Source organism: Rousettus aegyptiacus, unplaced genomic scaffold, assembly GCF_014176215.1.
Source record: "Rousettus aegyptiacus isolate mRouAeg1 unplaced genomic scaffold, mRouAeg1.p scaffold_m13_p_4, whole genome shotgun sequence".
Lineage (NCBI taxonomy): Eukaryota > Metazoa > Chordata > Mammalia > Chiroptera > Pteropodidae > Rousettus > Rousettus aegyptiacus.
Genome location: NW_023416307.1, coordinates 50,922,040 through 50,946,126, shown reverse-complemented (window position 1 = coordinate 50,946,126; position 24,087 = coordinate 50,922,040). Strand labels below are relative to the sequence as shown.

At 36.2% G+C, this 24,087-nt stretch overlaps 3 protein-coding genes and 1 pseudogene across 9 annotated transcripts in view; 2 read left to right on the top strand and 2 right to left on the bottom strand.

Annotated features, from left to right (window-relative positions):
* Positions 1–10,312, bottom strand: part of LMLN (leishmanolysin like peptidase) — a 63,328-nt gene extending 53,016 nt beyond the window's left edge. For all 3 annotated transcript variants that reach the window (XM_016135204.2, XM_016135202.2, XM_016135203.2), the window contains exons 1-6: positions 7,223–10,312; positions 5,254–5,351; positions 4,559–4,589; positions 3,583–3,665; positions 2,960–3,077; positions 152–330 (exon numbers count right to left, since the gene is read on the bottom strand). In XM_016135204.2, coding sequence (XP_015990690.2) covers positions 152–330; positions 2,960–3,077; positions 3,583–3,665; positions 4,559–4,589; positions 5,254–5,351; positions 7,223–7,582 — 869 coding nt within the window. In that variant the 5' untranslated portion in view covers positions 7,583–10,312. The remainder of the gene's footprint in view (positions 1–151; positions 331–2,959; positions 3,078–3,582; positions 3,666–4,558; positions 4,590–5,253; positions 5,352–7,222) is intronic.
* A 126-nt stretch (positions 10,313–10,438) lies between these two features.
* Positions 10,439–13,997, bottom strand: RPL35A (ribosomal protein L35a). Of its 3 annotated transcripts, none has more exons than XM_016135205.2 (5): positions 13,889–13,997; positions 13,090–13,134; positions 12,711–12,863; positions 11,326–11,470; positions 10,439–10,505 (listed from the first exon to the last, which is right to left on the bottom strand). In XM_016135205.2, exons 2-5 carry the CDS (start codon positions 13,098–13,100, stop codon positions 10,482–10,484), a joined length of 333 nt encoding a protein of 110 aa, XP_015990691.1. In that variant the 5' UTR covers positions 13,101–13,134; positions 13,889–13,997; the 3' UTR covers positions 10,439–10,481. The 3 variants fall into 3 exon arrangements, with proteins under 3 accessions (XP_015990691.1, XP_015990692.1, XP_036075841.1); XM_016135206.2 differs by having other exon boundaries at positions 13,844–13,923; XM_036219948.1 differs by lacking the exon at positions 13,889–13,997 and adding an exon at positions 13,710–13,731.
* On the top strand, positions 12,265–12,385 carry LOC118602572 (annotated as a pseudogene).
* A 166-nt stretch (positions 13,998–14,163) lies between the features above and the next one.
* IQCG (IQ motif containing G) overlaps positions 14,164–24,087 on the top strand; it is a 43,862-nt gene continuing 33,938 nt past the window's right edge. The window contains exons 1-4 of one of the 3 annotated variants that reach the window (XM_016135216.2): positions 14,164–14,271; positions 18,745–18,812; positions 19,548–19,812; positions 23,218–23,453. In XM_016135216.2, the coding sequence (XP_015990702.2) occupies positions 18,805–18,812; positions 19,548–19,812; positions 23,218–23,453 (509 nt within the window). In that variant the 5' untranslated portion in view covers positions 14,164–14,271; positions 18,745–18,804. The other 2 variants (XM_016135218.2, XM_016135217.2) reach the window with 2 other exon arrangements.

The following is a 24,087-nucleotide window of genomic DNA, read 5'->3' as shown; positions in this document are numbered from 1 at the left end:
ACTTCCCATCTCCCCCATCCATGTGGTGTGCCTTTTTTTACTACTGGAGGCAATCTGGTACGTGCAAACTTCCTGTACTCTAAACACTTATAATACAGTTTAAGAGTTCCCATATTATAGCTTGGGAAATAAGTCTCAGGGGAAAGTTTACCTGTCCATTTTTGCTTCCTGCTGACAATAGGCTGCATAAGAGATTATGTTTTCATGGCTACACCTTTCTGTGGCCAAGGCACCAACATAAAGAACGAAGTCAGCATCTCGGACGCCCTCTTGGTCTGGCACACCTACCGCTCCACAGGGCCACTTACCCCCACGGCAGACCCTGCATTGCTGCACCCATGGTGGAAAACAGAAAATCGGACCAGAGACAAGGTTAGCTGTGGGTACTTTTAATTTATAGTGAATCCAGACTCTTAATACATATAATTTTTTATTTATTATCTCTCGACTTTTACAAGAATCCACACCTCCCTTTACTCATTTCCTGTCTAATTTTGAATTTTAATAAAATTTTGACCTACGTAAAATGATCATAAATCTATCTCTTTTTTTGTATTGTAATTCATTTAATTCATTTTTTTAACGGATTTTGTACAATACTGGTTCCATACATTGCATCAGCTCTTTTATATTATCTACTCTGTGTTTCAGTGTTAAATAGAAAATGAATAATTTAGCAGCGAGCATTTGGGGATTTAGAAACAATACTTAAGGCATTCTATTTTCAGAAGAACAAACTGGCAACACAATCAAACTCAAGGACTTGGATGACTAAGTAGATGATCAGTCACAAAGAGGTATTTCTTTTGTTTCCACCTTGATAATTTACTGATTTATAAACTCAAGCGGAACAGGAGTGTAGAATTTTTGCTTTCCTTTGAAATAAACAATGGATTCCCTTGAAATATTACATTTCGAAGGCTTAGGAAATCTGGAGGAGAGAGGAAGAATAAGCTTAATTAAAACAAACAATTGCTATTAATAAAGGGCAGCCAACCAGGATGCCGAAAGAGAAATATAAAAGGCTTTAAACCCTGAAACTAGGAGAAAGTTATAAGGGACTTCTTTATACTTTTTAAAAATAATTTCTTATAAATCTATAGCTATTTCAAAATTAATAAAATTTCTAATTTACTATATATGTCCTATTATAAATTAATTCATGTATCTTATTAAAAACTCAGATAATACAAAGGTATATAAGGTAAAAAGTTAAAATCATCTTGTAATATTACCCATTTCTAGTTTCCTAGGTAATTCTTACTTTGCCTTCATAATGTCTGTTTTTTAGAAAACTATCAAAAAGTTCCTAACGATCATAATCTCCAAATTATAAATTTAAAAAATCAGTAAATTGTGAATTTTTTTAGTGATGCTTAGAGAGAGAGAAAAATCAGAAATTCCCATTTCATTACATTGTTTATCCTTGCTTTTCTGACACATGTATTTATAACTTTTAAATTCAATTACTTTAACCTATCAGTAGATGCTGTTACTAAAAGTTGTGATTTTTAAGTATTCTTTCCTATGCTCACTAACTTATTTTTTTAAAAACTCAAGACTCCCAAGAAGTAGGGAGCGGAATCTGGAAAAGCCACGAGAATTAAAAACAAAAAATACCTTAGCAAAAGAAATATGTTTTAAAATGTCTAAGAAATGTCTTTAATGTCTTGGGAAAAGAAATGGATATGTAACCGAAAATTTGTTTTAATTTTTAAATGTGTCCCTACAATTCTTTATATGCTCAAGAAATTTGAGAACAGAAATGAAAGCTGAGTAAGTTAGTTGTATTAGTGCCAATACATAGAGTTCTAAAAGCTTTTACTGAATTTCGAATACCTTTAAAAAATTACAAAGTAAACTTCATCTAAAAAAATGCTTAATTTTGATTATAAAGTCAATGTTCAGTAATGTATTCCTTTTTTATAAGTAATGAGAGAACACAGTTCAAAGAGAAAAATAACTATAACAATAATCATGTTTTCAAAGGTATATGTTTAATAAATTGGATTCTGGTATCCACATTTAAAATTTTTATCTTTTTTTGATATATGCTTACTATGAAAAATCAGAACATTACAAAAATACATAACTTATCAAAGAAAAGCCCAAGAAACCATTAACATTTTGGTATGTGTCCAGATCTTTTAGTACAAGTATACCTCCAGAATGTTTCATAATTTTTTATTGTATATGATTATATACTTTTTAAAAATTGTTTTAATTTCAGCCTTATTAAAGCTGAATAATTGACTATAATTTTTAAATAAAATAGGCTAACTACACATACTGATTTACAACTTTTTTTTATCAATTAAGAGCTTAAATATCTTTCCAAGTCAATATATAGAGATCTACTTCATTCTTTAATAGCTGCATAGTATTCCACTATCTGTTTAAACCATAATTTCAGTAATACTAATACAGGCATATTTATAGTTTTGCAAAGAATATCCTTGAGCATACATTACACAGTTAAAAGCATTTTTATGGAATACATTTCTAGGTTTAGATGAAGCATAGATTTTATTTTAAGAGACAATGTCAAGTTGCCCTTCAAAAATACTGAGGTATATACCTGCTAAAAGATGTTTTGGAGAATAAAAATAAAGTTCTAAACTGAAATGATTCAGCAGCCCTAGAGACAAATTGAAAAAAGAAAGAGTGCACACAACATCTCTATTATTTTTACAACTATGTGTGGCTCTGCAATTATCTCAAAATAAGAAGTTCCATTAAAAAAATACAAAAACAAAATTAAAACAAAAGAAAGAAAATATCATTAAATTCATTTTAAAACCAACAAAGAATAAAATCAGCATACCTAACTGATTACTTTTGGTAGAAGAATGAAGCTTTTGAATGTAAATCTATAAAATCTTCTTGGTGACAAAGATTCAAAATCTCCCATAAGTTTATCCTAAAAAATAAAAACATTGCTAAGAGCAAGCTGAATTACCTGGAGGTGCTCTTCAGGCACTATAATTGGGCCACATTTTGTACGCTCTGCACATTCCCCGGTACAGTATCTATGGGGATCATTTTCTTTCCGCAGGTATTGGTTTGTTGCACATTGTCTTCAGTTCATTTGCACATCCAAGTTTAATTACCAAAAAAAAAAAAAGAAGGAAAGAAAAAGAAAGACTAGTTCACAATAGTCACAGACGTTGTAAAAAGGAGTAGCCGCTAAACAAGTTCACTAATAATTACTATTTTAGTTAGAAAACTGGACTAAGAAAGTATTTTCGTTTCATGGGAAGTCCTCCTGATCTGGGTTTTCAAATTTTCAAATATTTCATAAAGCCAACATCATAGACAATCAAAAGAGGGAGAAAAGAGAGGTAGGAAACAGGGAACAACTATACTCTAAGAAAAAATCCAGTAGATCATCTCATACTGGAAAATCAGGAAGTGATTACCTGGCAGGTGCTTTTATATTCTTTTAAATACCTTGCGCTTTGGTCTCTAAGAAAAAGCATAATAAAATATGCTAGTAAATTTCCTAATTTGCCATACTGATAGAATGGAGAGGGCAGAGTACTAAATGACTCAAGAAAATGATCTGTGTTTAAGGTAACATACCTGCTAAGTAAGATAGTGCCGGCAGGTCTACGAACCTGAAAAGTCTTCTCTAAATAAGAAATAGCTTGTGGAAAAAGTTTGTTCTAAATAAAAGATGAAAAAGAAAACCAGTCAAAATTATAGTCAATATATTTAAAATGAGTAAGCACAGCCTATTAATGACTGAGGAGAAAAAAGGGAAAGGCCTTATAATTCTAGAACATAGTACTAGTTAGTCAAAGATTGTGTGGCAAGGAGTAGAAGAGAAAGTCTAGGAGCAAAGGAATTCCCTCATTTTCTAGTTGACTTAGGAGAAAGAAGACTAGATGGAAATTCCCTTCCCAATCTCCACTTATGTTAGAAAACATGAATCTTCTCAACGATTAATCTAAGTTACTTCAAATCTGAGACTGATTTAGCTAATGCCAACAGTAAGGTAGTTTATGTTAAAGAAACTTATGGTTAGATGATTTACTTTAACCTCACTTATTTCTGTGGCCCATAATGAACTGGCTTAATGTTTGTATGACTTCATAAGTTAAAAAAAAAAAAAAAACTGATGGCATTAGCACTTCTATAAATAATCTTGGCATATCATACTATCAAGTCAACTAAGCTTCAGTAGAATAAGCATTTCCACCATGAGAATTTTGTTCTTATAGTATTTCGAAATTCACTTTTACCCTATTCTCAGCATGCTCTATTCTCCCAAAACTTAAGAGAACAAATAAGATGATGAAAAGACTGATTGAATAGCAAATTATAAAATGAGAAGACTAATTTAATATCAAATATGGACAAAGTTTTGGTGAGTGCATCACAAGAACACCTTTGGTGAAAATGATAAATATATTTATCAATGCACTACCAACACCTTTTATTTAGTAATTCACAAAAGAGTTATGTATATATTTTTCTTTGCTGAAGTAGAATTTACATACAAAACAATGCACCCATTTTAAATGTTCGATTCAAGCCATAAATATTTATTACATACCTTTACAAGGTATCTTTTCTCAGGGAGCAACCTGAAAATGACCACATAAAGCATAAGAATTGCCATGCTGGAACAAAGCACTGTCTCATTTGTTCAGAATACACTGGCAGGAGCCCCAGGAAAGGCTTTGTGGAAGCATGCAATATCGATCTCCCAAAATCTCAATTTAACCTCAATGAATATTTGTGTCAAAGCAGAACACTAGGCATGATCATATGTTACCTATTTATTTGGGAAGTTAAAGATAGGAAAAGACATCAACTACTCTTAATGGCTCTTCATAAACTACTATAAATTCATAATTTATGTTTTTTTGATCCCTCTTACATTTAATAAAAAATTAGACTATGTCATTTCTCTGGTTAATAATTTTATAAATGTTTTTATTATCATATATATTAGCACATCTTTTTATTTTTCTTTCAATACTTACTAAGCGGTGCCTTCCAGGTCTGTTACTGACCACATCCAAGCAGATCCACATTTGTTCTGTTCAAATTATTATGTATAGATTTTAATCATATCCCATTCCCATCATCTTTTCATACTAAAAAGAATTTTTAGCTTAATTTCACCTTGAAGGCATCCATAGATGGCACCTAGTTCCATCTATGGAATTTCAGGTAACAGATAAAAATATCTTTACTAGTTTGATTCCTAATTTAAAAAAGATAACAAAATAATGAGGTACTTACTCTTCAATACTTTTATCATAAACAGTCTTGATTCTTAAATGTTCATCAACATCTCTCTTTACAACATGATTTGCCCTAAGATGAACCTTATTTATGACCTGAAAAAAACAGATTTAAAATTTTAAAAAAAGATGTAAACATTAGGCAATTGAGGTCCTAACTTAAAACTAATAAGCTAAATTTCAAGTGTAATACCCATAAAAAATAAAAGAACTAATAAATGGAGAGATAGTTCATGTACATGGCTAGGAAGACTAAATATTGCCAAGCTATTAGTTTTTCCCAACTTGAACTATAGATTCAATGTAATCTCAATCAAAATTCCAGCAAATGATATCATAAATATAAACCAACTGATTCTAAAATTTATATGGAGAGGCAAAAGACCCAGAATAGCCAACACAATATTGAAGAACAAAGTTGAACAGTGGGTGGAAGTTTCAGAGTTTTCAGCTCTTATAAAAAGAACTTTTAACAATGGCGATCTCCAAAAAGGAGGGGCTGCCTCAAGAGATAATTTCCCTATCCGTGGGAATGTTCAAATATAAGAGAGCTGTACACTAGTAACAACCACTAGGTTCCCTCCAGCACAGATTTTACAGGTCTTTGAACTACTTTCTCTTATTTTAATCTAAATTAAAAGGGTGAAGTGCAAAGCTTTGTGGGAATGTTATTTTAAAAACAATCCATCACAGGGGTGGGGGGAGCTGGGGATATGCTGTTTAAGGGTACAAACGTGCAACCAGCGGATAAATAAGTACTGGAGAGCTAATGCACGGCATAATGATTATAGACAACAATGTGTATTATAAACATAAAAGTTACTAAGAGACCAAAAAAAAATCAGCCAAACTGCAGTATCATGATAAAAACTGTAATACCACTACAAATACCAAACTTAATATTCTGGCACATAGGGTTATGAACGGTAAGTAAGTATGCATAGAAATTTTTGGAAATTACCACAAAAATGTGTGGTCTTAGATTTCGGGGCTACTTGAAAATTTCTAGGCTAATATTTCTTGATAAAGAAAGGAGACAAATTGGAAAACCAGTCACAACATGCAGCTCTGTCCCAGATACAGCGTCTCCTTTCCTCAAAGAATAGTGATTGTTGTGGGCCCTCTGAGCTAAGTACTGTGGAAGAATCAAAGTATAAGACACCAACTTTATCCTAAGGAACCTCACAATTTAACTACAATGGCAAGACATGCCTGAAAACTAAGCCCGCCTCACATATCGGTAGTTGGTTAAGTGCCAGAAGAGAGTACAGATAAGACGTACTATGAAATGGAAAGAACATTTTGCTGGGGTGGTTTCAGCTGGTTGTCCTAAGGTTAAGGAACTTAAACTGAAATTGAAAAAATTTCGACTGGGAGAAAAATGGAATGGGAAGGAGAGAGGCTTTCAGGGAGAGGAACAGCGTAAAGCAAGCAATGTGATGAGATGAGGTAATTTGAAAACTGAATTTTGTGTCCACGGAACCAACATCCCTCGATCGCCTTTGGTTTTATCATTCCGTTGGAAACCTTTAGATCAGTGGTTTCTAAAGTGTGGTCCTTGGACAAGTAGTATCGCCAACCTTCTGGGAACTTGAACTGCAAATTCTGGGGACCCATCCCAGACCTAAAGAGTGAGAAAGTGTGGGAGTGGGGCAGCAATCTGTTTTAACAAGTGCTTCAGGTGATTCGGCTGCATCCTCAAATTTGAAAACCACTATTCCAGGACTACCTGCTACGCACAACCCTCCGCACAGGAAAGTGATGATAGTTATGAGTGCCTAACTCCGCCACTTTGCTGGGTGCAGGGACGGAGCTGATAGCAGGTCCCAGCCCTCTAAGCATTCAGTCACTGGCTCAATTTCGCTTGCTCCTCCGGTACACTTTGTTCCAATCACTACTCTCTATGCCATTGCTTCCCGTATTACTTTACCCTCACAGGGCCCGCTCTCGCCCCTTCGCCGCCCTACCTCAGTGTCAGAGGGGACGTGGTGCCTGCAGGGAGGAGAACTGCCCAACGAGACAGGAATAGATGTAGCGCTTGCCCGGAAACCGCCCAACAGGAGTAAAACGCCTCGGACCCATAAAGAACAGCTCCAGTGCCACCGGCTTGGGCGAGGGCCTAAACCCAAGGAACCCGTTCCTCCACCCCACTCGGGCGCCATCTTTATGCCGAGCGTCGTTACCATGGAGTACGTGACGCCTCCACGTCGGCGCCAGTACCGCCCATCGCCTCTCAAGGCGGGTGGAAGGGCCAAACACCGAAAAGATGCTTTTCTATTGGCTAGCGTCACCCGCAAGAAGTTCACCGCGGAACACGAGACGTACATCGCGTCTAATTGCTCAAAGCCAGCCAATAAATGCTGATTAGCGAGCGGCCCACGTGAATTGGGCTGTAGACTAATGGGGTTATGGTATGTGGGAATCTTTAGAGGCAGCTTTTCACTCTTTCAGTTAGTCACAGAAAAGACATTCACCCGCTAGGTAACAAGTAGCTTAAACAGCTGCCGAATTTTTTATGGTATAGCTCTGTATATAAGGCGAATGGAATATAATTTTCATTTTTTTATTGAGTCACTAATTTTAGGCCCATTTTTAAAATCGATGGTGGGTCCTTTACTATTTAACCCCATCCCTTATTTTAAAACCAAGAATAGCAACTGTATTAACTCAGATTACGTGTATTCTTGCCATTAAGGAAACTCTACCTTCAAAACTGAGCAGTGAGGAACTACAAAAAAAAAAAAAAAAAAAGGAAATCGGGACAAATCTCCGTGGCCCAAGAAATAAAGAATTAAAAATAGGAACTGGAAGCACTTAGCTGGAAGTCATTCAACAGGAATTGGATATTGCAAATACTATATAGGAACTGTAGGGGGTAGGAAAAAATAGAAAATCCCCAAGAATTTATATTTCATTGGCAAAGATCATGTACTCAAATATACAGGGTTGGTACATTTTGTAAGTAGACTCATCAGACAATGTGTCTTCATCCCACAACTGGTGGAAGTTGGGATTCCAAACTAAAATTTCACTTTCAGAACATGTGCTTTCCACAAGACCACGAAGAAATTACAGATTGTGACCAGTCATCTTTTAAGTTCCTAATTTTAATATCAGTCTACTTCCATGAAACATGGGATTCATCCAATGTCAACTTTGGCTTAAGGTCTACCTTTGTAGTGAGCAAACCTCTTATGGCAGCAACAAAGCATTATGTACCCTTTTATTTACAAGAGCTGCATTACATCAGCTGAAAAGGATTAATTTGCATGCAAGGCTCCTTTATTACTGCATTTACCCACTATCCTAAGGATTCTCAGCTTTCTTCCCTGCTTCGCTCCAATGCCCATTTGTTTACTCGCCATTGCTCTATCATCTATCCACTCACAAGACACATTCACTACTCTTACAAAGGTGACAGGCATTGAGATTTTTCTCCATTACATAACTAATCCAGACCTGAATATCCATCTGCCTTCCTAGACATATTCACAGCTGAGTTCCTCAAACTCATCAATACCCCTCCCCACAAAACATCTCATGGTTCAACTTTGCAAATGTACAATTACCTGCCCAGCAACCAAAGCTGGGAACATGAAGACACTTCTCCACTTGGTTTTAAAATTGTTTATGAAGTCTATTTCAGTGCTTAAAATTCTGTTAAGACTGCAAACCCTACTTTGTTTTCCTCTATGCTGGGTTGCCACCAGTTTTTCTAAAATGTATCTGGTCAACCCTGACAATCAAATTCAGACCCTCTATTACATACAATAATCTAAAATCCTTAGTACAGTACACAAGACTGTATCTTAGTTTTCTACAATTATCCTCAGTAGGTTTTAAGTCACATTACATAACCCAGTTCAATGGTTCCTCAAAGGCCTTTTACTTCCATATACCTTTGTACCATTTCCTTTTTCCAAAATGCATCCCAAGCATTAGTCCCTATCCCTAACCACCCTAAGAGTACTGACCCATTACCTGTCACACAAAATAGGTAATTTTAGTTTATACTGACCACTTGAGGGGTAAACTCACTGGAGTAGGTCTGAAATTTCTATTTCCTGCTCTTGCCCCCAGATATTCCAAGTTCAATTTCCTTGTGGCTCTAATAACCAAATTCTGTGGCCATGAAATGCAGTTCAAACTGTAGAGCTTAATTCACTAATGGCCCTCACTACCCATTTTGTTTGCCTTGAGGCCACATGTTCCAAGGCTGCCATTAGCCAGGAGACTGGCATACAAAAACAAGTCCACTGGTCTGTGAAACATGGGACTCTTCCAAGTGCAACTTCGGCTTGACCGCCACTGGTCTAAGCAAACCTTAGAACTGCCATGTTATCAGTACCCAATCCTTTCTCATACCCTCTCCTTCAAAGGTCTTCCTCACACCCCAATATGTTTTTAGCATGCTAAGTTTCTTAGCTCTGTTCAAGGAACCCAAATAATATTGTAAAAATGGCTATTTTGCAAACTCCCAGTTTCCTGTGTCAATGGAATGTCCAGATTTAACAAAGGACTAGTTGATTGCTACTGCATCAATATACAACAGACCGCAAACTGATGCCTTGGTCAAACTTTTTTCTACACATGGAGATTTCCACAGCTCTGCTTAATTTCCTTTGTATTATGTTAAATATCTCAATCCTACACTTAGATATTAAAACATGGAGCCAAAGAAAGCTACATTGCCCAAGCTACCCTGCCAAGATCCCTTTTACTGTGGCATGTGGCATTGACACTTTTGACTTACACATTTTCCCAAGTGTTCTTTATTGGAATGCTTTGTCTAGTCACAAATCCCAAGGTTATGTCCTTTCTGCCCATGCAAACAAGCTGTCAAATACCATCAATATAATCATTTTGATGTGCAAACCTGTAAAAGTGTCATGGTATGTATATGTACTTCCTATAATATGCTGTGTCTTCATTGTCCAAAAGCCTATCAGAAGATAGATTTAAGAGCTCCATTATTATAAACCTTCCAAGGTACTCCTTTCCACTGTCCCTAACCAAGGCTTATTTGTCCTTCTCCCTTTAAGATACTCACATCCTATCCTACTGCCTAAATCTCTGTAATCATTACATATAGCCTTCTGACGTCTTTCCATACTCTGAAAATGTTGCTAACCACCACCATTTAAACACACAAGTGAATTTAGGACAAAGTGATCTTTAAGCCATTTAAAAAAATACAAGAGAATAAATCCACTTTATTTACTAAATTTAAATCCGTGAGGGGTACAGCATCTGCAGGGGGGAAAAAAAACATGTCATTAGGTGCATGTTACACACAAATTTACAAATGTTACTGAATACCTCAATATGGATAAATCTCCCACTCTCTGATTAACTCATCTCTGAAAGCCATCCAGTAATGACATATCCAGGTGGGGAGGGAACCAAGTCCTCAGTTACTAAATGAACATACTTTAAGAACCAATCTGACAGCACTGAAAGTCCATTTAATTTTGCTTCTAAAGACAGAGTGAAAAACTTCTGATGAGAAACCTCAACTGCTCAGCAGGGCTCAAAAGTACCCCGTAACCCCAAGACTGTGGCCATGTCTATTAAAAATGGATCCTAAAGAAAACAAGAGCTATTTTAGAAAATCACAGGGTCTGGAGTGAAAGACTTGAGCCAAAGTCCTGGAACCTAAAAACATGAACATCAGTTTTCTTCTACAAAATAAGGCTAATAACACCTATTCTAACAAGATTGTCGTAATGAAAAGATGGGAAAATAGTTAAGAATTATGCCAGTGTATAAATTTTTATTTTCTAGCAAGTACGACAGTGCCCTATATCTTTGTCAGAAAATTATTCATTTAGATACAATTTACACCCCACTCCCGGCCACTTTAGCAAAATCTGAAATCTAGGGACGATCCATTTGAACACTTTTCCTTTGCTTTCCTTCTTATATTCCATAATACATTTACACAATACCCACTAATTTTGTAGCATAATCTACTGATAGTTTATAATCACAACAGTTCTTAAGAGGTCAAAGCCCAATACCTTGAGCTTAGTTTGACTCAACAGGGTGTCATACTGCTAATTGTACTTACTACACGGATTCTGTGTCCAATGGCTTTAGCAGGAAGGTTGCTTCGGAATTTGGCACGAACCATGCCACTGTTTCCATGAGCACGAGTTACTTTTCCCCAAATTACCCTGGTTTTGTTTGGTTTGCCACCAGGAGTCACCGTGTTGCTGATTTTAAAAGGAAATAAAAGCAGCATGAGAATCCAGGCAACTAGTATAGTGTAGTATAAATTTCAAGTGATATCTAGACTAGTGGCTCTCAACCCTAGTTAACTACTTAAGTCACCTGAGAAATTTAAAAAAAAAAAAAAAAAGGCTGGGGCATCATTCATTCAAATACTTGAAAAAATAGAGCAGCTTACAAAACATAAATCCCATTCAGATGACAAGAAAGTAAATAGCCTTCAGTTATATGTAAGCAAAATATACAGAATGTCAGATGGTAACAGCTGCAATATTGGGGGGTGGGGAAACAAAAGGGGACAAGAAGTTTGAGGATACTTGTGTGTCTACAATTTTAAATAACTAGGGAAGGTCTCATTGAGAAGGCAACATCTGAACAAAGACTGAAATGTAAGGGGACAGCCTGTTAAAAACCTCAGCAGGTTGTGTCACTGGCTTATAGAAATGCAGAAGATACCACCGGGTGAATCCTATCTGGTTTAAAAGTAGAAATAGGGAGCCCTGAATGTATGGAGTCTTTAATGACTTTGGCTTTTACTAATGAGATGAGGATCAGTTGTTTGGACAATGTACAGATGATATGACTTGTAATTTTAAAAGACTCTGGTTGCAGAAGAAAAGTATAAAGATGAAAACATGTCCCCAGAAATTTTAATTTGTCCATTATGGGTTTAAGAACCAAGGCTCTAGAGACATAACATCTTTAAACATGTATATAAAACATAATTTCAAGGAATCAACAAAATGAATTAATGAAGGTACATAAAAAGTACTCTATGGTCTACAGCCAGGCTACCCTGAACAAGCCCGATCCCGTCTGATCTCAGAAACTAAGCAGGGCCAGGCCTGGTAAGTACTTGGATGGGAGACCATACCTAGGAAGACCAGGTGCTGTAGGTTTAAAAAATTGAAAAAAAAAGGGGGGGGGATTGTAAATTAACAAGGTCCTTTCAATCTGTGGCCAACCAAGGATTGCCTGGTCTAAAAAAAAAGTACTCTATGAGTTGGCTCCTTCCTTGAAACAATTAACAGCTGTAATAAGTGCAGAAAAAACCTAAATCCAATACCACCCTCAAAATTAATATCCTCCTATAACCTGCCAACGAGTTCCATAAAGTCACAAAATATAAGCCATAACAGTTCCAATTACTTGACCAACATCTTTTATTCCTCCTTGAATAGGAGACAAATCTCAAATAATTCAAAAAGCATACTATAAACTTACTTCTTGGCCTTGTACACATAAGCACATCTCTTGCCTAGATAAAACTCAGTCTCATCTCGAGCATAAACGCCTTCAATTTTAAGAAGAGCAGTGTGTTCCCTCTGGTTCCGAAGACCCCGCTTATAGCCAGCAAAAATGGCCTTGGACCATAGCCTAAGAAACACAAAATACATATTAACCATAAACTGTTACAAGATCTTGTTTAACTTCAATAAATGGCCAGTAAAATTTGACTTGTACTCACCCCCCCACCCCCCCCCCCACCCAAAAGTTACCTATAACAAACATCTGATTTTCCACGTTTTTTTAAAGCTCGCATTTGGGTTTTTGCCAAAATAAAAAACTACAAATACAAATCAATTATATTAAAAACACATACCTTCCAGACATATTTGTTGTCTGATAAGTCCTGTTCTCAGCAGGCCTTAAAACACACACACAAAAAATCAGTTTAAAATTTGCAACGCACATTTCCCACCTAGTCCCTTCTGGTTTCTTAAGCTTATTAGGCAAATTCTTTTTTGATAGGTATTTCACATTAACAGTACTGGGAAACGTAATTATGCCTTAACATTTATATGAAGCGGAGTCTGGCAAGACATCCCAAACTCAGAAAGTGCCTGATAGCTACGCAAACTCCAAAATGAAAAGCAAGTGTAAGACTCTAAATAACCCCTAGAAACACCAAAAAAAAGTCTTGAGAAAATTTATGCCATTATCAGTAGAAATAAAGACCAGAGAAGCACTAAAAAAAAAAAAAAAAAAAAAAGCCCTAACGAAAAAAACAAACCCCCAAAAAACAAACAAAAAACCCTCTTATGCAATGAATGAGAAAGCTGAGGAGACTGTAGACAAGCAAAGCCAGGTCTGAAGGGGGAGTAAATGTAAGAAACCAGGCTAAAGGAGCCCTTGCCTCAAAAAGGTAGATGCAAACAAAGTAACTATTTCACTGTTACAGCCCAGGAAGCAACTGAATACGGGGGCACCCGTTTTCCTTACGTCAGGGGACCAACACCATCAGTTCCACATCTCCTCCATCCTGCCCTCCCTGTTGCTGGAATCCATAGAAATCAATGAATGGTAGGGACTCCGAGCCGCAGCAATGCCTCGCACAGGTATGGGGTCGAACTCACCCGCGATTTTCGTCCCCAAAGTTCAGCAGCAAAAGATCCACTCACCTCCGAAGGATCCAAGATGGCGGAAAAAGGAAGACGAGGCCTTGCCGCGTGGCCTTGTGGGATGACTAACTTCTCCGCCCCGCCCCCAGTTTAGCTATCTTCCGCGATCGCCAAAAAAGCCTCAGAAATCGTCTTCTGACTGAAATAAGCCACATTCAAGAGCACGCTTACAATTTTTTCCCTAAATACATTCATCTTGGAAAGCTACACTATGTATTTTTTTTTAACAGAAAAAGGCAAAGTGGTAGCCAGCTAAAGGAGGAGAGGCAAAGGTCCACCAAAGCTGCGTGTTGCCATAGAAACACCTTAGCTTGGCTCCTACGAATTCAGGTGCTAAAGGTGGAAAAAGCGAAGCCCGGACCGGAGGACATCCCCCGCTTCGGGTAACTCAGATCTGATTTGCCAACATGCGGGTATCTTCCCCTCTTATCACACAGGAGTAGGACGAACGGAGACTCGGATCTTAGCCTGGACGAGAAAGGCTGGGAGCACAAAGGCAGGACTAGCTCTTCCTTGTCTTTACCTTCCCCCTACCCTTACACCTTTCCGCTTCTATCCTTTATTACTGTGTAGAAATGACTAAAGTTCTTACCTCCATCCTTTGTTTTGATGCCGAGAATAAGGAGGACTGCCCTGAAAAGGTCTTATTCCGTTTTAAGGAGTACTAGGCAAACCGTCTGGCCCCCATCCCCAAAACGTACCCACATATAATAGGGCTTCAGTTTCCTTGAAGGCTAGCATGAGATAGGTTAATAGACGTTAGAGATTTACAGTCCCTAATTATTGAATATTTATTTGGGTTACCTTATGGATTCATTCATTTATTCAACAAATAGTTTATTGAATGACTCCCATATACTAGGCTTTGTTCTTGGCTCAGAGGACACTGCAGTAAACAAAACAACAGAAATCTCTGCCCCCATATAGTTTACATCCTGGGAGCAAGACGATAAGCAAGTAAAATATATGTATGGCACATTAGAAACCGATATGAGAAAAATTAAGCAGGGAAGAGTGTAAAGGAGGCTTTTACTCTGAGATGGGATGCCATTTGAGAGTTGTATACATAGGAGTTACTCAATCTGACTTCCATTTTGACAGGGTCACAGTGTTGAGACTGAAGGAAAACAAGAGACCAGTAGCGTGATCATTGTAATGATACTGATGAGCTATTATGGCATGAAACATGGATAATGAGTACTGGAATTCTTAATATATTTTAAATGTAACACTGACAGGATTTGCTGATGGATAAAGAATGAGAAAGTAAAGTATGACTCCAAAGTTGTAGGAAATAGATGCATAAAAATCACATTTAAAATCAGATCATCTCATAAATACACCATGATAGTTTATATACCTTTATAGCCTATTCTCCCCATCCAAATTTCTTTGTTCCACAAAGATACTAGAAATGTCACTTAGAAAATGTACCAGCAATCCCACTATTAAATGTACTAGAAATCCAGATGTAACTACTCCTGGGAGGAATAAACCCATTGTGAGTTTTATTCCTTTGTTCATTCATTCTACAAATACTTATTGAGCATGGTGCCTGAAACTTAGGATACAGTAGTGAGCATCATTGTCATGGTTCCTGATCTCAAGGAACTTGTCTAGTGGGAGAAACTTACATAAACATTACAAATTGTGAAGAGAGCTCTATAGGAAAGTAATTGTGCAATGACCGCTTGAACAGAAGAATCCTGATCCAGCCTGACGAGTCAGGGTAGGTGTCACTTGCAGAAATGTCATTTAAAGCATTTTTCTAACTGCAGGTGATGGCCCATTAGCAGATCATGATTATAATACTTTTTAAAGCAAAATATGATAGAATCAAAAATACCAGAGTGTATCACACATGTTACAGGTAAATCGCTAAATGAAACTTTTTAACTTTTATTAGCATTTATTTGATACTAAATTTACTCCTGCGCCATAAGTTTTTGTTTTGTCAGTTTCTTCTGGAATATCTTTTTCTTCTGTGCAACCTTCTCTTCTGGTTCAGGAATAATCTGCCCTTTTTTAATGAGGATCATCTCAATTTGATAGGGAGAGCCCATAGTTTCTGTAAGGTCTGTACCACATCTTGGGAGCTTCGTTCACCTGAATGGGCTCAATGACCAGAAAATCTACTTTTAAACTTTTAAGTTTAGCTTTACTCTCTGCATTTTTGTATGTGCAGCAAAAATTCAGCACTCTTTTTGGGCCACCAATACTACGTCCAGCCCCACTATTTGGCCTGGCCACATCTAACAACTCCACGATTATAATGACAGAATGGCACACATTGCTTCTGTAAAGTGACACCCTTCAAACACTTGGTGGCTTTTCAGATATGCATACCCTTGAAGGCCTGGGCAGTTTCATAAGTGTTCTTAAAGTAAACATGAAGATTTGAACCCCTTGATTTGCATGATTTTGTGGGGTGTTCTGGGTCAAGTGACCAGTGAACCATTTTCAGAGGTCACCTTAGGCTGCTTACGGGAAGAGCTGTTTTATGAAAACTTTGTTTTAGTTATTTGCATATACATATTATATATTGTACATTAGTTATTTGCATACACACACACATACATACTATATATAAAAATATATGCATGTCATAGTAGGTAATTGTTTCAGTCAGTTTTTCCCTGGAAGGAAAGAATTGGCAGAGTTGAGAATTTAATAAGGAGTCTGCTTACAAAGGTATAGGCAAGCGCGAAACTATATGAGATGATGCAGTCCCCAGTAACATGAGGAAGATGGTACCTGAGCCCCTAAGAAAGAGCACTATGGAGAGAATTGCCTGGCAGGACCCATGACCTTTAAGAGAGAAACAATCGGTGGTGATTTGCCAGGGAGAGAGCTGAGGGAATAAATACCTAACCTCACAATCCTACATTTTAGCTCTCTTTTGGAATCTCCTATTAATGCACTCCACATGGATCAGTCTCTCAGGGCAAAGAAATTGATGGAGATTGGATCTAGAGGGACAAATGGCAGATACCTAGCAAAATGCCACTGATTTAAGCTGCTACCTGATGGATCAGTGGGACTTTACAAGGTGTGGAAGTGAGGGGGGAAAGTTTAAATTGAAGGACTAGCATATGCAAAGACCCTAAGTTGGAAGGGAGCATGATTCCATATGTCAATTTTGACCAAGAACCGCAAGGCAAACAAAAGCCTTATTTGGAGGTCTTTTTTAGGAATTGCAGTCCAGGAGACAGCTTTGGGTAGAAACCCCAACTGTGTTTTGAAGGGGAGAGAAGGGGACAGTGTTTGTAGAGACAGAAAAAGGGAGCTTCAAAGGGGATTACATGAGTTTCTCTGAAAGAGCCATGGTTGGTACTAGCAAGCAGACTTACACCATACTATACATGATTAATTGCTTATGTCTATTGCCGGGTGAAATTTTTATTTTTTTTTTGTAGAGGTTCAGTGATGCCGAGCCAGTTACCAGAACTGTATCAGGATGGAGCTGTTTGTTTTTTTTAGCCCAGTTCAAAACTTCATTTTCACATAAGTTAGCTTAGCTTCCCAGAGGCCTCCCAGCTCCATTTTAGATTGCTCTCTTCTCCATTTTGTTTTCTTTTATATTGAAGAACTAGAAGAAGCCATGACAGCAAGATAAAGGCAGTGCCAGAAGGATCTGGAGAGAAACAGAGGGGACCAGATCATGCATGTCTCATGGGCAAAGTTACGAATCATAAGGCAATAGGAAACTATTGAAAGGTTCTAAGGAGAGATGTGATCAGATTTTCCATTTTAAAAAATCAGTCTTTCATTTAAAAATGATCACTTTTAATTTGGAAGCGATTAAAGTATTTCAAGCAAGAAGCAACACCTAGGTCCAGAATGATGTTAAGGGGTTATAGAAATATAAGGTAAAACCCACAGGACTTGGCGATGGTTTCTATTGGGGAATGCTGATGTAGAAATGAAGAAGGAAGCAGGTTTCTAGCATTGAAGAATGAGAAACTTAAACAGCACAAAAGCACTAGACACTACATAAGCATAGCCCTGTCTGCCCTATGTGAAGCACGTTGACCTATGCCCCAAGCCAAAAGATGAAAAAATAACACGACAAAAGAACAAAATCTTCGTAACACCATGCCACTTCCTCCTAAGACTGACTTTGTGCCAGAAACTTTGGCTAGTTTGAAGTCTGGTTTTTTTTTCAGCTTACATAAAGATTATGCTTTATATGTTTGAATTTTTGCATATGAGATTTTTGTCATGAGACATATTTGTATCACCCTTCTCAGGATCACTTTATGGTGAACAAAATCACATTGGAAACTTACCATTCACTGTTCAATGAGTATAGAGCAAAATTCTCCATAGAAAATGTAAAGCTCTTAAGCAGAAAGGACTTGGGTTTACTAAGGAGAGAGAACATCCTGACAGCAGCATTAAATTGATTTTCTGGATAATTACAGTTTTTCTAAGTGTAATATCAAGTGTTCTTCAAAGTCCAACTAGAATAAATTCTATTATCTGACAGATTAGGGAAATGGAGTGATCTAATTAAATATTTTACTAATAAGAATAACAGAATGGCAAATCCATTATATAGAGATTGCCAATTAAAAATCAGAATGCATCAAAAATATGAAAACAATGTTGGATATTAATTTACCTTAAGAAGAGACCCACAGATGGCATTTTTCTGCCAATAATTAAGCTGGTGACATTATAGACCCGCACCACATGATGGCACTTCCATCTCTAGGACTTCTCTAATAAGAAAAAAGGAGTAAGTTACAGTTCTTGTAATTCCTTAATTTTCTTTGAGTGAAAAGACATAGAAATAACTTCGATGTCATTCAACACTCCCTTAAGCTAACCTCAAAGTTTTCTTCCCATTTTAGGTGACTGCATTTTTGTAAGATTATACATGTACCACAGAAGTTAACAGTACCTCAAGAAGAATGGAAGAGTATGTTCAAAATTTTAATTTATTTGTGTGTGTATTTAAACTACCCCTTATGTTAAATTTCTGTGTGTTATTTATCTACTTATGTGTAATAAATTATTCCAAAACTTAGCAACTTAAAATATAAACATTTATTATTTTATACAGTTTCTGGATGGTTCTGGCTTGGGGTCTCTCATAAGGTTGAAGTTGGCTGGGGCTGGTCCCATGACAAGGCAGCTGGCTTCCGATGGAGTGAGAGACATGAGAGAGTAAGGGAGAACCTGCAATGCCATTTATTACCTAGCCTTGAACCAACAATATCCTTTTAGTTACGTGGATTAGTCAGTCCTATTCATTGTAGGGGAGACTATAATAGGGCATGAAGGTGAGAATCACACGGGTCACCTTGAAGACTGGCTACCCCATTCTCTTTTTCACTTATCATGAGACATTTTTGGTTAGCATCTAAAGATGTTACTAGAAAAGTTAATTTTGCTCAAATTCAAATTTGTTGAGCATAGCAAAATTGTATGGGCTATATACCTTTATTAAACAGTAAGTTGCTTGCATTTGGTTGGTCAAAATGTCACTGGGAGATATTTAGCAGAACTATATGCAAGCTTCTACTTTTGTGGATCTAGATTGTGTTATATGACAATGTGAACTTCACAGGAGCAAATCTACATGCTGCCTGTGCTTTTAAGTAAATTTTAAACATTTGGTGGCTGACTTATTTTTTCTTTATCCTCTCTTTAGAGGCCAATTGGAAGCCTCAGATCCTCCTCCAAAAGCTTGGCATTCAGAGGTGACAGTATTAGTGACAGGCAAACCACCTAGTCCTGTGGAAGACGATGAAACGGCTGGAAAAACAGACACAGAAATCACCCCGGAAATCACAGCGTCACTCTCCATTCTAGAAGTGCTGAGGATCTCCGCAGTTCTGGAGGATACAATAGACCAGCTCTCTATTTTAAACTATATCATGCCAGTTCAGTATGAAGTAAAACGAAGCAACGGCATGGTATATAGACTTGCCATTACTTAACTTTATTTCTTTTAATTTCTTCATCATGTACAGTACCTATGCCATTAAAATTTAACATGGGTAATAGCACCTTTATCTCAGACAAAGATCCATAATAATTACCTAAGATATGGACTCTCAACTGATGAAGTGATATAGCCATAGCTCAAGGTGCATTACCAGTCAAAATGTCTTTTTCTTCCAGTATGCTATAGTTAAATCAGAATAAATCAGACAAATTACTGAGTTGTCCCATCTAATATTTCTCAACTGCTAAAAGCTAGCTGAACACAGGTGGAGGAAATTCAGCTGGACCTTCTCAACATTGCTTTAATCTAAAATGACTTTGTTGTCATTGCTTAATATGCTTCAATCTGCCTTTCTGAATCTCCAGTCACATTGTGTCAGCTATTACATTTTCAGTGATGTTATGGACTCCTCCCCAAAGCACTGAGTTATCAACTCAACTTGGTAGGGAGCAAAAGCTTTATAAATTTTTAAGCTTTTAACTACTAGGTCATAGGTATAAAATAAACATTTTTAGTATAAAGACATTTAAGTTTAGGTAACATATACTTTGTTCAGAATATATTTTTATTTCTGATTTTATGACAATGAAAATTGCTACATAAATGAGGGTTAATTGCTTTCTTTGTTTAGCAGAAAAGTTCATATTTATGACTAGATAGTTAAAATTCCCTTTAATTGCCCCTTACAATTAAAAAATTATTATTAATTATTATATGTATAATCTAGATTTGTAAAGCTTTTATTAAAGTTTAAAAGTTTATACAAGATTTTACTAGAATACTGGATTTGGATTCAGGAGACCTTAGTGGATTAGTTGTGTACTATGAGCAATTTTCTCATTTGCAAAGTGTGATGGAGTTTTAACTAAATGATCCATATGGTCCCTTCGAATGCTAACGTTTATGAGTTTTGGGGTAGTTTTAAAATGACCTTAATGAGTATTATAGGAATTTCATAACATTAATTTTTTTTATATAAATTTGTGAAAGGCAAAGAGATTTAAAACTCAAAAACTAAACCTTTTAATAGATTTAAAATAAGAGTTTAATTCATAAATTAAGCTAGTTAACAATAATACAGAAGAGATTAGTTTTTCTTTCCTATTTATTGTCTCCTTCAGTTGAATCAAAAATAAAAAGATATTCAGTTAATAAGGCGAAATCTTATCATTTATCAAAGATACTGTCAGTCTGAAAAAAGGGTAATTTGCTACCATAGAAACTCAAGAAAGAATGAAAAACCCAAATTTATAAACGGTGTTCAGCAGTAGTTACTATTCCCATAAAAAACTTGAGCTTTTTTATTCTGGTTAATGATAGTGATCTTCACCCACAAAATTTTCTGACTTAATAGAGGTTCTGCTTATGACTTTATAAAAATATAAATAATAAAGGTTTGCACTCTTATCTTGACTAATAGCAACTTAAAAGCCCCTTTCTCAATACTTAATTCTATTTTTAAAAATTGTGAATATCTTAAAATAATTTTTTGTTTTTTACTTCATAGTACTATAATTGTTCTAACTCGAGAATTTTACAATGCCATTGCCCTATAGGGCATAGGATATACATTTAAAAACCTTAGTATATATGTGGATTTTTTTCTCTCCAAAGGCTTCACATTGCTTAGCCTTATAACAACCTTGGGATGAAAAGTTAGCATTATCCCTTTTTTACAACCATTTTTATAGCTAAAGACATCTTCAAATAGATTTTTATTTGTTAGAATGATGGAACGGAACGGAATGATGAAACTATACTAATGTAATGTATCAGAAGTAGGAGTAATTGGACCAAAGTTTGGAAAGAGCACCCTTCAGGGAATACTGTCTTTCTTATCTTTGCCCTTAGGGTCTAATACCCTCCCTATCTTGCACATAGTGCATGCTACATAAAAGTCTTTTTTTAGTGGCTAGACTAGAACATTAAGCTCGTTCCTTTACATTCTCTATTTAAAATTCATATTTATTTCTAGTAATCAGTAAATCAGTTTGACACATTTGCTTTCTTTTCCAGATGCTTAAGCATAAATGTAGAAGAAAAATGGTTAGGGTACTCAAAAAAAACTTAGCTTCCTAGGCCTTACATTTTCCCCTTTCTTTCCTAGAAAAAAATCTATAATAATAACCATATATTTAAATTTTTCCTTAGGCCCAGTAGTCAATCATATCAGTTTTAATTTAAAGGAATATTTTAAAATTTAATTCTTATTTAAGTCAGCATTTTGTTTCATACTTGCCTACAAATGTTTTACTGAGATCTGAATCTTTGCTTATTATATAAAGAAAATGCTGTTGAGTCTGTGTTTATTAACTTTTCAAGGATAGTATTTTAACATCTCTGGACTAATTGAAGTTTTGCTAAGGAAGGTCTAGGCTTTATGTATCAATATGCAGATAAACCTTTTCTTCTTTGCATAGGATCAACCCAAGAATTTAAATAATCATGACAAATGCGGAACTTACATATAATTTTGTGTACTATTCTAAATGCTTTATGTATACTAATTTATTTTATCCTCATAATTACTCAATGAGGACAGGTACTATTATTATATCTATTTTACCAATGGGAAAATGGAGGCATAAAGATGTTAAATATTGCCTTAAGTCAATACAGTTTAGTAAGAGATAAAGCTGGGATTCAAACAAGGAAGTTTTGTTTCAGTGCGCATATACATAACCACTATGTTATATGGATTTTCAATAGCTTAAGATTTCATCCACGGATTAAATAGGAATCATCGATTAAAAGATATGTCATTCCATGGTAATACTTGCCCCTTAGTATTCAAGTTTGTGTCTGAAAAATAAATTATTTTGACTTTTGCCCACATGACCTCTGAAATCTATACCACACCACTAAATATACTATCAGCTTCTGCTCTCTGGTATGATTCTCCTTTCATTCTTTATGTTTCAGACTCGTGTACAATGAACCTTTGAATCGCTATTATACCCTAGACATTGTTCTCAGTAATGGAATTATAAAGATGGCCACATTTATTTAATATCCGATCTTGTCCCCAAAAGAAGTTGAGATGAACTAAGCTCTCTAGTGGAGATATTTATACAAATAATTACAGTATAGTATCTGCTAAAGGAGATATTTTCACAAAGACCTTTACCTTTGGTCATAGCCTTAAAGTTTACCTGGTGGTAAGTTGGGAAATGACAGAGAGAAGGAACATTACCTAAAGGCCGGAAGATGCAAGACAGCAGGACATGCTGCTTGGTGTGGCTGAAGAAAAGGGTAATCATCTTGTATAGAATGGGAGAAGGTGAGGTTGAACAATGTATGCAGAGGCCCTCATATAGCATTATTTCTCTACTCTTTTAAAATCTGTCTTACATAAAACATTTATTGTTTTTAGAAGAAAACAAAAGCAATGAATTTAGAAGAAAAAAGCTTGGAGAAACTCACAGAGGTTTCAAGATCCTCGAAAATATCTAGTACGTTGTTACCCAGAGAAGACTCCAAACTGCCAGAAATCAGACAAGAAGGCCAATTTGCCAATGAGTTTAATAAAATGCAAGATCATATCTTCAAAAAACCTACAATGCAGACCATAATGACTCCGGAGACAATGAAAAAAATTCAGATGGATAGGTAAGGAAGGAGAGCATATTTGGAAATGTGATACTATATTTCCACATGGTTGAAGAATAGTGCAAAGATGGCTGACTGCTCTCTTCTCAAGGATTGGTCATTATGTCTGAAGTGACTGCTGGTAATAGGATTAACTAAAGACTGCCTAGAGGAAGTGGGTACAATTGAAAGTACATGCTTTTGTGATCTTGGGCAAGTTATTGAGCCTTTGCTTCCAATTTTTAAAAATGAGAATTACAACTTTGGAACTTTAGTGCGGGGATTAGAAATAAGGCTTTAGTCAAGTGCCTGGTGTTTTTTAAAGCCAATCTGAATTTCCACTGTCTCATTATTCAGTTTTTTATTGTCAACCGACTTGCTGACAAAAAAGCCTGTTAAATTTATTTTTTCCAGAAAGATTTATTATATAATGGTCTCTTGCCTGTTGCAAATAGGTGTTTTCCTTTTCGTTTCCAGTAGGTACAGTCTAAGCTTCTTAGATCTCTGCTTTATATAAAGTGTTAAAAATGTCCTTTTTTTCCTTACAGATGTTTAATCATGCTCGCTACACGTAGTCCCAGTTCCTGTCAGTATTAGTGACAGTTTCGGTAGCATTTGCTCAGATTCCCTTGGGGCTCCGTAGTGTTGTGTCTCA

What these genes read in the sequence shown, in the direction of transcription:
- RPL35A (XM_016135205.2), bottom strand. An exon ending in TATGTGTACAAGGCCAAGAA is followed by an intron (nt 11,471 to 12,710) that starts GTAAGTTTATAG and finishes TTTTAAAATCAG; the next exon opens with CAACACGGTGACTCCTGGTG. An exon ending in TTGGACACAGAATCCGTGTA is followed by an intron (nt 10,506 to 11,325) that starts GTAAGTACAATT and finishes TCCCCCCTGCAG; the next exon opens with ATGCTGTACCCCTCACGGAT.